At 39.9% G+C, this 15584-nt stretch overlaps 1 protein-coding gene across 2 annotated transcripts in view; it reads left to right on the top strand.

The window, feature by feature from the left end:
- SLC66A2 (solute carrier family 66 member 2) overlaps positions 1–15584 on the top strand; it is a 65265-nt gene that overhangs the window by 6954 nt on the left and 42727 nt on the right. Inside the window, exons 2-3 of one of the 2 annotated variants that reach the window (XM_026115627.2) lie at positions 3749–3882; positions 7951–8004. In XM_026115627.2, the coding sequence (XP_025971412.1) occupies positions 3749–3882; positions 7951–8004 (188 nt within the window). The remainder of the gene's footprint in view (positions 1–3748; positions 3883–7950; positions 8005–15584) is intronic. The other variant, XM_026115629.2, reaches the window with a different exon arrangement.

Here is a 15584-nt window from a genome sequence, read left to right as displayed (position 1 = left end):
GCTTAGGACAGGAGCCAGAGACCTGGAGGATATATACGGGAAACAATGTGGTCAGGATGATTGGTGGTGATTTGGTCATACCAACAGCTTAAGGCATTGTCAGTATCTTTTCAGAGACCTTTTAGGAAGGGAAATCGGCAAACCATTCATGTTTGGTTTAGTTTGGGCTTGTTTTGCATAATCTGCATTTGCTATTTTGAGTAGGCTCGAGACTGGAATAACAGGATTATTGTGACAGGATTGAGGCGTACTGATAGAGTTACGTAGTCTTCCCAGTGCCTAGTCAGTCTCTGCTTTAGCTTGAATGTTCAGTTCTCTTGTGTTCAAGACCTTGCACGTGCATTAAATTTTATTTTAAAGCTGTTGAAGTACTAATAATTAAGATCCCTTCCCCTGCCTATTGTTTTGCCCATTTAACTATCACAGGAGAAAACTTTTTTTTTTTTAAAGAGCGTTAAGAAAACTATGAAAAACTCTTTCAAGTCTGACATTTGAAGTCTGAGGTCTCTGAATACTGTAAATGTCATGGTGGTTTGCTTTATGGTTATGGAGTGAAAATGCAGAATGATGATGGGGATTCCCTTATCCTCAAAATTTCAACTAATGTTCATCTCTCCATGAGCACCATTTAGTATCCTAAGGATCTTTCATCTTTCTCAGAGTCCTGCTTCATGCTCCTGCTTTGACAAAACTATGAATAATGTCTGCTGGGCAGAAAGGAAGAGTAAGCATCTTGAGGAAACAGAGCATGGCAACAGTATGCTCTCCCAGCAGTGACTGCATCTTGTAGTGCTGCTAGCTCAAGTATGGTTAGTGTTGTGGCCTTAGCAGACCCTAATGTCAATGTGGAGCAGTGTAAACCTAGAGTGGGGTTTGTTCCTGTGATCCTGAGCAAAATGAGTGTTCTGACTTTACTTTTAAATCAAGAACCCGGCAGTGATCCTCAACACTGGTGTTTCCTGTCAGTCCTGCTGTCCAGGTCGTGTGGAGTAGGCCATATTCTGGTGGTTCTCCCCATTGGTCTTCATTGCAGCTGTTTGATTTCCTGTAGTTGTGACCTAGGTTACAGGGTTGTGTTGCGTGCGAGGTTTGATTTGGGGAATAGTGTTTGGGGAGATATATTTCATATGTGTGTGTTTGGTCATGTAACCTTTATTTTCTGTGAATGGAAGTTTGTAAAAATCTGCAGATTTTCTGCCTTGTTTGAAGTCCCTAAGAATCTTCCCATTTCCAATTGACCTCTCGTATGTGTTTTGGTTTTTTAGTTGTTAAAGGGCTAGAAGATCTGGGAGTCTGCCATAATGCTTTGTCTTATGTGAGATAAGCTTCTACTGATGGCAAATGGTTATAATTTGGCAACAGGTGGCCTTGAGTATGTGTGTTTGCAGTGGGTGGATGTTTATGCTGCAAGCCATACTTTTGTGAGGCAACCACAACTGAACAGGCCAATAATTTCATCAGCAAGAAGAAGAAAACCTAGCAGCAACCTGTGCTGGATTTACTATCTTAATAGCTTCTGGCTTACTGTGCTGCTGTCTCAGCCCCTCTGACGTGCATTATTATATTTTTTTACATGCAAATGCACTTGTAATTGGAGATGATTTTCCTAAGCCTGCTGTTGACAGTTTTAACTGCTCTACAAATCTAACTGACTAAATTTTTCCTGTTTTTTTTTTTTTCCTCGTTCCCTGAATAAGAGACAAAAATAACAGTAGCAAATTCCAGTGGTTCAAGGGAGCTTGACCTGGGTCAGCAATGCAGGCTGAATGTGCTTTGGGATCATGGACATGGGGCACTGGTCAGGCCTGACTTATGTTCTTCTCCGCTACTTTTTTTCTAGCACAGGAAAAAGCCTCATCTAGAGCGCTTTGTGCATGTGATTACATGTATCAGTTGTGTTCATTTTTTCCTTCCCCATAGGATCTTCCAAGTTTGTTGTGATAACATCTATAATGATGTGGCCCACCACAAATCAGTAGATGAGAGAGGAAAGAGGGAACTAGTGTATGTGGCTGTTATTCTTCCAATGGCTACTGGTGGCTTTGGGAGTGGTGTGGAGGTTCAAGGCCTTATTGTAGTTTGCCTTAGCTGTGTGCTGTTAGGCAGGGAATACTGGCCACATGCATTGGTGTGGGCTGCTTGGCTGCTCTGCACGGAAAGATTTCCGAAGAAGCTAGTCAGGGACTTTCTAGTCTTTCTCCTGTACCTTATGAGGTGACTCATAAGAACAAAAAAATCTCTCTGAAGAAACTGTTGTAGAGGAAATGCAGTGTTTGCTTAGCACTCACGTTGTGTGAGAGCCCAATGCAAGCATAGTTGGTTTTTACTGCTACAGGGCTCACCCATGAAAGTAACCCAAGCATAAGAAATCATATCTGGCCCTTTTGAGTATGGGATATTCTTTATGAGATAATCCTAATATATGGGAAAACAGCTGGAGATAGTGTAATAGCTTCTGCCAGAGTGTTGTAAAACAGGAACATTCAAGAATAGGGTAACTGGTTTGTCCAGCCTGTGTAGCTGAGGTGTATCACGCAGCAGCATGATGTGCCCAGAGAAGGGCCTTAGTGACTGGTCTGTGAGGGAAGTTATAAGGCCTGTGAGCCACATGGTGCTGGCTGAAGGAGCTGGGGAACATCGCAGTGTGCTTTCACCACATCCTATCTTCAGCATCTCTATCTTCAAGGCATAAAACCTGGCAGCCCTGAGCAAAGAGGAGAAGCTGCCTGCAGCCTTTCTATCTGAAATCTAATATCCTGTGAGGACTGCATGTGAAAATCGTGAATTCCCTTAATGAGAGAGTCTGGTAGGGATTACTGAGCTTTCAACAAGCAATGCAGAAAGAGGAGCTTGGAGAGTAGCCAGTCTTCACTGAGGGGTCTCATTTTCCTACAGTAGAACCTAGTGCAATCACACAAGAGCAAGCCCTTCAATAAGGATTGGCCACAATCCAGGGTCATCTCTCTGCATTGCATGCGGGATAGCTCAATAATCTCTGCCAAACATCATCTGTGAGCAAGCAGAAATTCAATTTTGGGAGAAAAGAGGGCAAAGTCTGTATGTTTAGTTATCACATCCTTGTACTACTTTTCCTCCGCCAACCTTGGTCCAGCTAAGATACAAACTGATGACTTGCCTTGCCAGCCTCTTAATTCAAATGTCTGGAGGCAGGCAAGGCAAAAGGCTTACCTTTCTTTTTAATAGGAAGTTATTATAAACCTAGCAAGTTAATAGCTGTGAATATTTTTAATAGGGCAAATGTTACTGCTTTTTTGTGACTTTACCTTAAAAAATTGATGAAGAGAGTCAAGTTTTGCACAGAAGTCCTTGCAAAATGTATGGGGTATATAAATGGGGAGAATGTGTGACTGGTGTTAATGGAGCATAATTCTGCTGTCTCTGTGCTGCCCCTTCTTTCAAAATAATAGATCTGCTGTTAGTTTGAGCAGCAGAGGCTTAAGTTTCTGCTTTCAGAATTTCTAGGATCAGTCCACAGGGATGTTTTGTCCAAGAACCTTGTTACACTTGCAAGGGGATTGTGACACTGTTGAGCTACTCTATGTGTGTCTGAAATACAGCTGGTGATTTTGGTGGCTTTGGCTAAAGCTTTTCACACCTGTTACCATAAGGGTGATATAGGATTTCCTTTGTCAGATGCTTAGATAGGATCAAAGAATGAAAATAACTTGAGTACAACATTTGTCATCTTTGAGATGTTTTATGTATTTTTCTTTTTGCTTTTTTTTAGGTTTGGAAGGCGTTTTGAATCCCCTCTTTTGTGGCAAAGCATTATCATGATCATTACTATGTTACTGATGCTGAAACTGTGCACTGAAGTACGTGTGTCCAACGAGCTAAACGTAAAACGCCGCTCTTTCGCAGGTTAGTGACAGGAGTTAGCTGTTGCAGAATGAATCTTTTTAAAAGCATATTGTGTTATGTTTTGGACAGAGGTTCTGTCTGGATTGCAACCCAGCCTCCTTTCTTGCTGATCCAGTGTAGCTCTTGAATTTCTTGTTTGAAACCACTTTCATCCAGATGAGTATTTAAAGCTGTAATTTTATTTTAAATGGGTCTTGGTTCAGTCTAGAAATCAGAGTTCTCCTTAATATTTCACATCATGCCCTAGGATATAGAACTAGCTGTTGTGCCATTGTGCTAGCCTGGATTTTTTTTAAGATCTTGCCTTGAATGAGAAGTTACTTTCTTCAGCTGTACTTTCTACCAAGTTCTTAGGTGGGAGATGGACCCTGATCATATGCTATTACGCAAGTCTTCCCAGAAAGGAAATGTGAGAGGGGTAGGTTTTGCATTTCTCTGTATTGACTTTGACTTACAGTGTTTTATTTTGCAGCTTATTACCAACAAGAACAGAAGCAATGCTCTCAGCTTTTTGTCAGTTGTTTTGCCAATACGGATATATAATTTATTCTCTCCATCTGTTCTCTTCCCTCATTCCCTAATAACTGATGGTCTGATCCGGTTCCAGATACCTGCAGCCATCACTAGAAGGCAGCAGATATTGGCCATGCAGTAGGGTAATTTATGTAATAGCTAAAGAAGCTACTTTCATTCCTACTCCCTGTGCAGTGTGGTGCGAAACGTTCAAGTAAGTGACTTCATGTGGAAGAGGAAGTGCACTGCAACTCCCAGGGCTGCACCCAGATACCTTTTTCCCTCTTTTACAATCACAAGCTGCTTTGTCCACAAGGGTGGTTAGTCTGGCAGGATGAATGACTTGAAAACTCCTTTCAGCTGGATTTTGACAGAGGTTAAAAAACAGGAAGCAATTAGGATGGGCCATGTATACTTTCTGCCTCCTTTGCCCTCCTTGCTGGTGTTCAGTGAAACTGGCAGAATGGTTTCTCTGTTTGCCTCTTCTGAAGTGAAATTGCCCTAGTGCAGGTTTACACACACTCTGCTGTAGGGTCCTTCAGTAACCTTTGGACAAAAAGGGAGACTATTCAGTTTAATTTATGTTCCTCTTTAAACAACTCTCCCTGACAGATATACAGCCTCCTAAAAGATGAGCAGTTTTTTCTTTACCAGATACGAGAAACTTCTCGAGGTTTTCTTGTGCCATTTGATCCTTTTTCTTGAAACTCGGCTTGTCCCGTGTTTAATTATCTAGAGAGACTAGTTTTACCTATTTGTGGCCCTTAATTACTTGTTTTCAGCCAAAGGTTTGCCTCCTTCCACAAATGTGGAGAATGGCACAGTACAACTCTTCTTATAAGTCTCTTCTTATGTGTGATTGATTTTTAGTGAGTGATGAAGTATTATTTCAGGTATCTTCAGGCTAGAGAAAACATGAACACTGAGGATATTGACTCTCTGCCAGCTATAATGTGATGGCTCAGAATAAACCTTTCAATGCATACAACACTTCTTTCAAGTGAGGTAGAAAGATAGGTTTGTATTTAAAGCACCAGATCAGTAGGAGTGAAGAGATTTGGGTTTCTAATCTATTCCTAATCTAATCTCTTAAATTTTATGGTGTCCTAGGCAAGCTGATAGATGTACTTTCTTTCTTTCCTCATAGCTCATCTGGGTAATGAGAAGCTAGGCTTGAAGTCAGTGGTTTTGAGGAGACTTGCAGATTCCTGGGTGTGCAATTTCTCTATTATATTATAGCTTCCTCACATGGCTGGTTTTCAATTTAAATCTTTTTATTCCACCACCCTCTGAATGTTCCTGTGAAATTTCCATCTACCCTCTGAATGTTCCTGCAAAATAATCCAAAATATTTAGAAAATGAAGTTGGCTTTGGTCTGTTTTCTTCCATTACTAGCAGATGCCTTATTTTCCTCCCTAGTGACATTTGTGTATGTTTACTAGTGTATTCTGAATTCTGTGGGAGTTGCCTGTTTTTCCTTGTTTTTATTGTTCTCCTAGATAATGTCCCTTAAACAATAGTTCGGAAGGAAGCTACTTAAAATTTTTGAAGCATTAAAGAGCAGTCTCTCCTAATCCCAACAAGCTTGTTCTCTCTTCTCTAGTCTGTTTTGTGGGGTCGCTGGGTTAAAATACGTATTAGTTGCAGTTTAGAATATGGACGTAAAGCCATTTAAGTGCTTGCACTTTCATTTATAGAGTAACTGTCATTGCTTAAAAAATTCAGTCTCCCTGGACTCTTCTCAGTCATGTTTGATTATCTCCTGTAGCTTCTTTATGGAGAGCTTATTAGGAAAACTCCTTTCTTCTTTTGTTTTCTGAGTTTTCCATAGGGGGATCCCTTCCCCCTCCCCCTTTAGTCTTGCAAAGTGCAATTGAGTTAAAAGTAGCAGAGCTCCTCTTGTGCTGCTGCTGCCTTCTCTGTCTTTTTCTTCTGGATACATGAACTTATCAGTCAATTATATGTACCGATTGAAGTAAGTTCTCTTAAATGCCCAACTGTTTTTTTTTAAAACTTGGACTGTATACTCTGTTTTTAACTGTTCTGAATTAAAAAACCCCCCAAACTTCTAAACCTTTTAATGATAAGATAGTTTCTCTCCATAGGCATATTATGAAAGCTAGTGGTAATGTGAAGGTGTCCTTAGGTAAAGTCCACAGGCATGAAAAATTTCTTGTCTACTTTTATCTTTTATATAACACCGTTTTTATTTTATGTTGCCTGTTTTACTTGTAGATTTCCTGGCATCATTGTGGTGTCTGTGCAGCAGCTGTATGCTTGTCATTGGCTCAGTACAGAAAAGCTCAAAGTTCAGTGGTGTTTTCTTTTGTTAAAGTTGTCTTTATTCAAAGCAGTGTATTATTTCTGAGACGGAATGGTGCTGCTGTGCTGGAGTGCCAAAAGTTGAAAAACAAAATTGAATTTCTGCCTGCCTCCTATCTTGACTCAAGATTCAGGGTCTTATCAGGAGGCCAAAGATAGGTACTCACAAAAATACAACCGGTCACAACTGAAACCCAGCAGTCATCTTTGAAAATGTTGGCAGGCCAGAACAGCCTCTCATATGCTTGGGGAGATACTCTGTGAAGGGTCTTCCCTTCATTGCCCCAGATAAGTCTCCCCTGGTCTCCAGCACAGATTCAGTTTCAGTTATGCTCAAGGCATGATGACAGACGTGAAGTACCCTGAGTGTATGGACTATCCTGAAAACTGGTGGTCAGCTTTTTTTAGAAAAGGGCATAACAGAGAAGACATTCTCTATTATAGTACAGCCTAGACTCCTCAAGTAGAGAGTGGGCTCTACTGTTGTTACATCAAGATGATTTCCTCTGATTTTTCATCCAATTTTGTCTTCCTTCCAGCTGATTGTTGACTTAACCTGTTTTATAACTTATATCTTATTATAGCACTCTGATCTCTTGGAAGAGCTCTGTTTTTGAGCTGGAAAACACTGTTGCGTAATACGTGGTTTTCAACTTGCAGAGGAAGACTGGAGTGAAAAACAGCATATGGCACGACTGCAGATGTGGTCTGCTCTGTTTGTTCCTCTTAATACGAGTGGCTTAAGCTGAGGCCTTTTGAAACTGTTATGGAACAGCATTTTCCACAGGAAAGGCAACTGTATTATCTTACCTGAATATTACCTGTGTATTTCTTTCTTGAAAGTTTTTTCAGTGTTGCTGAGGTAACAACTTGAGTTTTCACTGATGATAAGTACATACAATAAGAGTTAAATTGACTTGAAGAGGGCTACACGTCCCACTGTTTTTAAGTCTTTATTTTCTCCCACTAGATAAACTGCTATTGGGTTGTACACCGAGACTGTTCTGGGACTTCCTACTCCTCAACCCTTTCTTAACGTCTTGGGGTGGGAGCCTTGTAGAAAGCATGGAAACTAAAATTTCTGGCATGTTTTGTTTTGGCTTTTACTTTTTTATTAGCAGAATACACTAACTGACTAAACTTGCACTAAAAGACCCACTTTTGCATTACATCATACAAGTCTTTTTTTGTCTTCCCTTCCTTTTTGTTCTCAACTTCTTTCTTTTGTGTAGCTGCAGACAGTAAAGATGAAGAAATCAAAGCACCTCCCAAGAGATCTTATCTGGGTATGTACCATATAAACCCACTATGCATGAAGTTGTCATTTCAACTACATATTTCATGCTTTGCTACTTTTTGTAACCATTGTTAGAAAGGATTGCATGATCATTTCTACAGCAAATGTTTGCACTACTTTTTGACATGCTAAAACCTGGTGCATGGTTTTAATTTCCCCCTCCCGATTTTTAATTCTCTTAGAGGAAAAGATGCTTTTAGCTCTATTTCAGAAACCATTTTTTGCCAAAAATAGTTGAATTCACTCCATTGTTTGTCTCAGTGGCATTTTTTCTCTTTTTTTCTTCCCCAAGCTAGAGAAGTAAAATATTATATGATACTGGAATCCATCTCATCTGATCTATATTCTTCCTCTTCCAGTTCTGACTCTAGAGGAAACTATGAAAAATACAAGAGTATCTTTCAGCCATTGTTCAGAATGCTAGATAAGAAATTTCTCCCACTCCATGATGTTCAGCAAAATGCCTACATCCTTGTGAATTTTTCTGGCTTGTTCCTCTCTTCCATTAGAGCAACCTCAAAATTGCTATCTGGAGGTTAGCAACACTTGACAGTGAGAGCCTCCAGTCATCTTAAATTTCAGAGTTGGAATCTATGTTGATTTGCGAAAGAGGAGGAGGAAGTGTTAGGTGAAATCTAGCTTTGCATTCTTTTTAACTCCAATAGCTGGGAAAGACAGTTCTGTCAGGTCAGAGAATTTTTTTTGAAGAATTTATGGTATCACTTTAGGGAAGTAACACCAGCTGCAAAGACAGAAGTTGTCCCGGTTCGACCCAAGTCAACTTTAGACTGATTTGAATTGAAATGATGCACAGTCTCACATTGATACTGGTTATTTTGGTTTCAGAATGTTCTATTGAAATTCTCAAATTAATATGGGGTCAGTTGAAGAAATACAGGGTAAACTGAACTACTACTAGTTCAGAAGGAGAATGTCTACTTGTATATTTGTTAACAAATACAGTCAATTAACTGCGAAACACAGAATAGTATTAACCTGAGTGCTTTCTTGAAGCCATCAGATCAGTCCTGTTAAGGTTACCCAGACTGTCTTTTAATGTATCATCTTCTGGATCTTTCTGAATTAGGGGCAAAATACACACTTTGGGATATTTACTGTGTGTTGGTCCAATAACGGTATTTTGCAAAGCACCTTTTCCTTTTGTTTTCAAAACATTTTTTTATGAACTTAACATCAAACTATTTTATTTTGCTGTTTGTCTTTTCATCTAGTTTGTAGTCATTCTCACTGGCTTGCCACACTAACTGATGGAATGTAAACTTTAAACCATCCTACCTTTGCTGTGTCTACATTCCTGCTGCCTTTAGTAGTAGTATTCTGCAATGCTTTTATTTATAGCGTCAGAGCTAAAAGTGGCTATCGGTACTCTTGATTCTGGTGGAGTGGATTGTTTCAAAATGCTTCAAGTCGTTAAAACTAAACAGAAATGAGTAGTTTAATGTGACCTTTTACGCATTTTTATAGTGTTTTTTTCATTAAAAGAAATCAATTGTTTGCTAGTTTGAGTGCTTAAAAAGTTGAGTTTTGTTGAAAAAAGCCATATCTCTTAGTCTAACTGATGCAAGTCTGAAACACTTGGTTAATAAATGGTGCTTGAAGTTCATTTTGGAATTGCTTAGCAAAATGGGATGGATCAGATCACTGTTCCAAAGGAAAAGGACAGTCTTATGCTAGTGCTCAGAGGTTTAATGGTTGGAGTTGGCAAGTCTGTTCTCTCTTGAAATGAGATAATTCTTACTGGTGTGAATGCATGAGAAATGTTTTGAGGTGTTTGCGTATAACATGTATGCACAAGTATATTCTGCTGGTTCGAGGAGTGGGGAAAACAGTGCTTTACACCACAGCATGAATCATACATTGATTTACAGAGGGCTTAACTGAATTGTGTCCCTTAGTGCTATGTTTTCCTACAGCTCTGGGAAGCTCCCTCAGAGTTTAGGTAAGGGGAGTATCTGCCATCTTTCATATGGGGACAGTGCATTCCCACATCTTTTAATGAGTTTTGATGGAACTTTTTTTTCCACAAGGAAAACTGGAAATTTTTTTCCACAAGTTATAAATTGGCTTCTTCCTTTACTCTACTAATTTCAGTGACGTAAAAATGTTCTTTAATGTTTCTATGCTTTGGAGGTTGTTATGGAAATTAGGCTTGTCGGCCACCATAACAGGGCCTGACCCCAGGTTCCCGCAGAAAATTTCAGAGCCAAATCAAAACAAATTAAATAATTAAATTTTAATGACACACGTGCAGTAATTACAGCTCGAGCTGGGTGCCTCTGAAGAGGGACCCTAACATAAACAAATCCTAGGCAATTATAGTTTTTTCAACTTAAGTTTCCCACCCCTCACGCGGTAGTTAGACCAATAGTAATTTTTAGGTCTGGGGTCTCCTGCTCCTCATTGGGTCTCATCATCATTCTGAGGTAAGCTGTCTTTCTCCTTATTTTTGTTTTTTGCGGTCTCTGATGACGGTTGTACCTTTATTTTTGTTGGGTCTTACTGTTGTGTCTTAAGGTCCTGAGGAGGAGGAGGTGATTCTAAATCATAACAATTAACACTGCCCCAGCAGTGAGCTAAGGCTTTGCCCCTCAAGGTCCTAATGCCCTGCACTGGTCTTATTTCAAAGCCTTGACATCCTCCCTTTCGGAGTGTGAGACGCAGGAATGCAGACCGCTTGTAACTTCCTCATCTTCCTAGCTTGAACCAGCTCTGAGGCCCTTTTCTTACTGGACTAAGTTCATTATTTTATCTAAGTGCGGCCTAGGGCTTCAGCAAATTTAGCTACTCATGCTAAGCAAGTTTTATATAAGTTGTGCTAAGCGGCTACCTCTAGGCAGTTTCAGTTCGCTATTCTTTAACAAGGTCATTATATTGCTTTGTTTTTCCTTCCACTTACATGGTAAATGTACTGTATATTGTGTTTGTAACTGAAGATTGGCTGTCCGTGGAAACTATATTGTTGTAGAAACTCTCCTGCTCCTTCAGATTACTTTTAGGTACTTTTTTGGTGAGTAACCCAGCAAACCACTTAATGCCGCTGTTGTTCCACACGTTATCTGAAAAAGCTTTTATCTGGCACATGACTGAAAACTGGCTTTCTAGCAGTCAGTGCTGAGGGAGTGAGGATGGGGGAAAGTCTGCTGTGGTTCCACTGACCTGAGTAAAACAAGGAGGATTTAGAGTCTGGTGGGTCCAAGAGTGTAAGACTTTCTGCTTTCATGCAGAAATAAAATCATTAATTTCTTTTTCTAGGCAAAGGAAGAACTAAGAAGGATTAAGTAGCACCAGTTCTGGAGGAATGTTGCTTTTTTCCCTTTGTTTTTTAAAGCAAGTATCTAGTTTTACCTAATGCCTCTTCGTGTTTGACACCTACCGCTGAGGATGAGTGGTGTTTTTTTTCTCTTTTTCTTGCTGAAATGCTTTGGGATAAGTGTGGATAATTGTCTTAATCTCTTATACTGAGATGCAGGTTCCTGCATATGCGTTGAGCCCTGTGAGAGCTGGAGATTGTTGGGACAGAAGTAGCAAAACTCAAGACATCAGTTCAAAGATACTGTCTGTTTTGCATAGTCTCATTTGTCTGGCAGCTGTGTCCCAAAGTGAACACAATTTGTTCAATTTTCCAAGTAAATGTTTAAACACATTGAAGGACACTTCTGGTGGAAATCACAAGGGTTTTCCTTTTGGCTCTGAAGTTGGTTTTAAAACTTGTCGTGCTACTGAACCCTGAACTCTGCTTGCTTTTGACCCAGATGAAAAGTTGTCCAAGTAGCAGCAAGTTTTGAAACAGCGATAATAAAATATTTTAACAAAAAAGCAGGTTCATCATCCCCCTGTTGCAATAGTATTTAAAACTACTTGTTTGCTTAGGGGACAATGCAAGAAAAGTCTGTGTAGGTAACTTCACAGAGTTAGTACCTGCATAATAACGAAGAGAAAATAGTAACGTGAATTAGGCAGGTACAGTCATCTGCTACATGATTCCACTGGCAGCCTGACAGCTGAGTAAATAAATTACACTTTCAGCTCTTCTTTTGTCCATATCCTTAACCTCACTCATGGGATGGGTAGGCTGGTGATGAAGTAAGGGTTGGCATACTCGACAACAGCACCAATATGCTATGTGTACCATGAAGGACACAAACTTTATTTAATTAGCTCTCTGGCTCCCTGTGCTCCGTGTTTGATTTGTCCGAGTGCAGCAGGGGCCTCCTGCCTGCAAATGTGCAGGAGAGTGTCACGTTCATCCGTGGGCGCTCTGTAAATAGCGTGCGCACACAATGCTTCCCTGTCTTGGCCTCAGTCTTCTGATTAGAGCTGAAGACAGGGCAGGGGCATGGTTTCCGTCACCCAACTATGTGGGTGGTGCTTTGGTTTCATTGAAAGTATGTCTTTTATACCATGATTTCTAATTACATATTTCCATGTACAACTGCTGTGCAGAAAAGCAATTGTTGGTGGCTTGGAACTGCTCCAACCTCTGTCCATGTGTAAGTGCATGTGACAAGAAGCGATTTAAATACCCTTCTCCCAAGGATTATATGTTCCCTTGTTAGAATCATTTTAAAATGTTTTTGTTGTCTTTTGGGGAGGGGATCAAGCAGAGGGGATTATAAAAGTGTGTCTGTAGGGGACTAAAATGCTGAAAAGATTTTTAATGGAGTGCCAGGTCTTGAAGGATTCAGGTCTACTTTGGCCAAAGAAATGGCACCCAGTTGCGTCGGCACTCTGGTTGTAGTTTTGTGTGTGGTGGGAATAGTTATTCCCCTCTTATTTCTCTGCATCAGTACTTGATCTTTTTCAGAAGACACTTGAAAGCAAAAGAAAGTAAGAAATGGAAGTTCTAAGGATGAGGGGGCAGCTTGTTATAAGTAAAACCTTATGTTGAAGATTGTAGAAACTTTGGCTGTTTACATGTAGTTTGGGTCACTTCTTAGTTGATGTTGCAGATGAAACAAACAGAAGTCTGGAAAAACAGTTTGTTTACCCAGGTGTAGTTCTTTAGCTGGAAGTCTAAGTTACTACTTGGGCAATTGAAAATAATTCAGTCCAAATAGAATGCTGTTGAAGAAAAACTTTTAAAGGAGCTTTACAAATTCTTTCCGTACGGAACAGATCCAGACAAAGAAAGGGAATAGTTTCATTACAAAAGAATGTTCTTTTATTTTCATGGGTGACTTGCATTGCTTGAACCATAGCAAAATTAATACCAAAATACTTCTCTTTCAAAAAAAACGTTGAGAAAATGGATTTTAGTCAGTCTGTTTTCTGGGTCCATGTTAGGTTTTTCAATAGATACTCTGTTTCAAGCTTTAAATTTGCTGTTAGTATAATCCTTTCTTCCGCTCTTCAAGCTAATGAGTATTGAATGAGAAGTTTTACTCTCACCTTTTCTAACCTGTTGAAAACTCCTGCAAACTATTCAATAGGAGGGTAAACCTTTTTGCAGGTAAATCTAGTATTATACAAGTTATCGAAGGAAAAAATAAGCTTATCTTTGATAGTTAAGATTTATTTTCCAGAGATACATTTCCTTTTTAGAAAGGGGAGGAGGGGAACCCAGATACTTCTTTATGACTCTTGAGACCTCTCTGTAACTGTTTTGATCTCAGTGATCCACTCTGGCAATTTACCACTTCCTTAAATTTTCCAAGTTTAACTTGTTTATGGTTTATCAGTTAGATCAGCTAAGTAAAAGAAGAGTTGCTACCTGTCAGAGCCTTGTCTTCTGTGGGATAGAGAATCAGATAATTGCCCTCCACAGAATGTGGATGGGTGAGTTGCATTTAAAGGAGTGTTTTTAACGTGCAATAAAACCAAGAGTGCTAGAGTGTGAAAGATTTTTGATAAGCATTAATTACAAATTTTAGTTTCTAGGTTTGTGTTTTGACAACTTCGTAGAATAAAAAGTTTCTTGAGGCGTGAACTGAGAGATCAGAGATGGAGTGTTTGTCAATGAAAAATGTTCTCTTGAGGGTAACTCTTCTTTCTTTTATTGATTTTGTGTCTGGGAATTGGTGTGTAGTGGTGGTTTGGTTTTACCCACACAGGTTCCATCACGCCATTTGATACATCAGATGAAATATCTTACATTCTTTGAGTGTGTGTGGTGTCCTTGGGCTTGGCTGTATTGGAAGGGGCATTATGAAAAGCTTTTCAAAGGGCTTGAAAAACTGGAGCTGCCCACCCATACTGTGTCTTTTGGTTCTTAAACTGAAATCGCCAAAGCCTGAAGGGCTGAAGGGGTCACTCTTATCTCATGCGTAATGTGGGCAATAACATTTTGCTTATTTGTTATTGTAGTGCACTCAGTAAATTGTAGTCACACTGGTTCATCATCATAGTTTAAAAATCTACCCATTCTTGATCTGAAAAGTCCAAATTACCAGTTCCTTGGTGAAGGGAGATGTTCTCAGCATTTAAATTTTAACTGAGGTTAGCTTTGAGTAGGAGACTGGACTAGATATGCTCCAGAGATCTCTTCCAATCCAAGTTATTATAAATACAGTTCTGCAGATGTTTTATTATATAACCACCACATGCAATTTGTTAATGTAGTTAGTATCTCCTTTTCCTCCCTTATCCATTTCAAAGTGGGATATATATTGGCTATATTAGCCAATGAAGAATATCCCCGCAGGAGTCGAGGGCCAGCAGCATTAGCTTTGTAATGCTTTATATCCCATGTGTTCATTCCTCTGGCTTCTGCCATTGGTGGTAATCAAATAGTATACACCCTTTCCATCGCTTAAATGGGGAGTTGGGAAAGAGGTCTTACAAGTGTTAACCAAGGCAGGGAGCTCTGAGGATGGTGCTATATTTTTGGCTTGCACATTTTAAAATTATTATTTAGTGCTCTTTATGTCTGCAGCTTACAGGCAGTAAGGGAAACAGACAGCTGGAGACCTGTAAATTTTCTACTGTATCAGAATTGTTTCAGTAATACATTATTTGGTGACAGAGCAATATGTTCGGACTTGAGTTATGAGCCTTCCAACCCATTGTTTTGCACCAGTCTTGCTATCTGCTTTTGAATGTCTTCCACATGAAATTGGAAGTAGGCCACTCTCTTTATTTACTTTTATCATAGCTAACTGTGCTTGTGTTCATACTCTTACAACCTGGATTTTTTTTTTTAATGTAGCATGTGAAGTGCCCATTCTGAAAGCCTACCTTCAACAGGGAAAAGGAGCTGGAGGAAAGGTGATTGGACTGGTAAGGGGGGAGGCAGAGTGTGGATGTAAGTCAGATGGGCTGAGGGTAGAGTAGGTGAGGCTTGAACAGTGGGGAGGTCTTTCCTTTGCCACGCAGCGTGAAGCACACAGTGCAGTGGTCAGGGGAGTTGGGAGGCGGGAGTGGGGCTGTTCTCAGCCTCTGGGGGGAAAAAAAAGGAAAAAAATCTGTATGTGCTTCCAGGAAATTAGAGTTTTATCTTAAACTGAGGGAAAATTGGCCATTAACTCTGGGAGAAGGGAGAGAGATGATAAAGGTGGATCTCCTCCTTGGAATGGCAATATCATAAGAGATGAAGTCATCCTGCACTGTGTT

This window comes from Dromaius novaehollandiae, chromosome 2 (assembly GCF_036370855.1).
Source record: "Dromaius novaehollandiae isolate bDroNov1 chromosome 2, bDroNov1.hap1, whole genome shotgun sequence".
NCBI classification, from domain to species: Eukaryota; Metazoa; Chordata; class Aves; order Casuariiformes; family Dromaiidae; genus Dromaius; species Dromaius novaehollandiae.
This window is presented reverse-complemented; position numbering and strand designations above follow the sequence as displayed.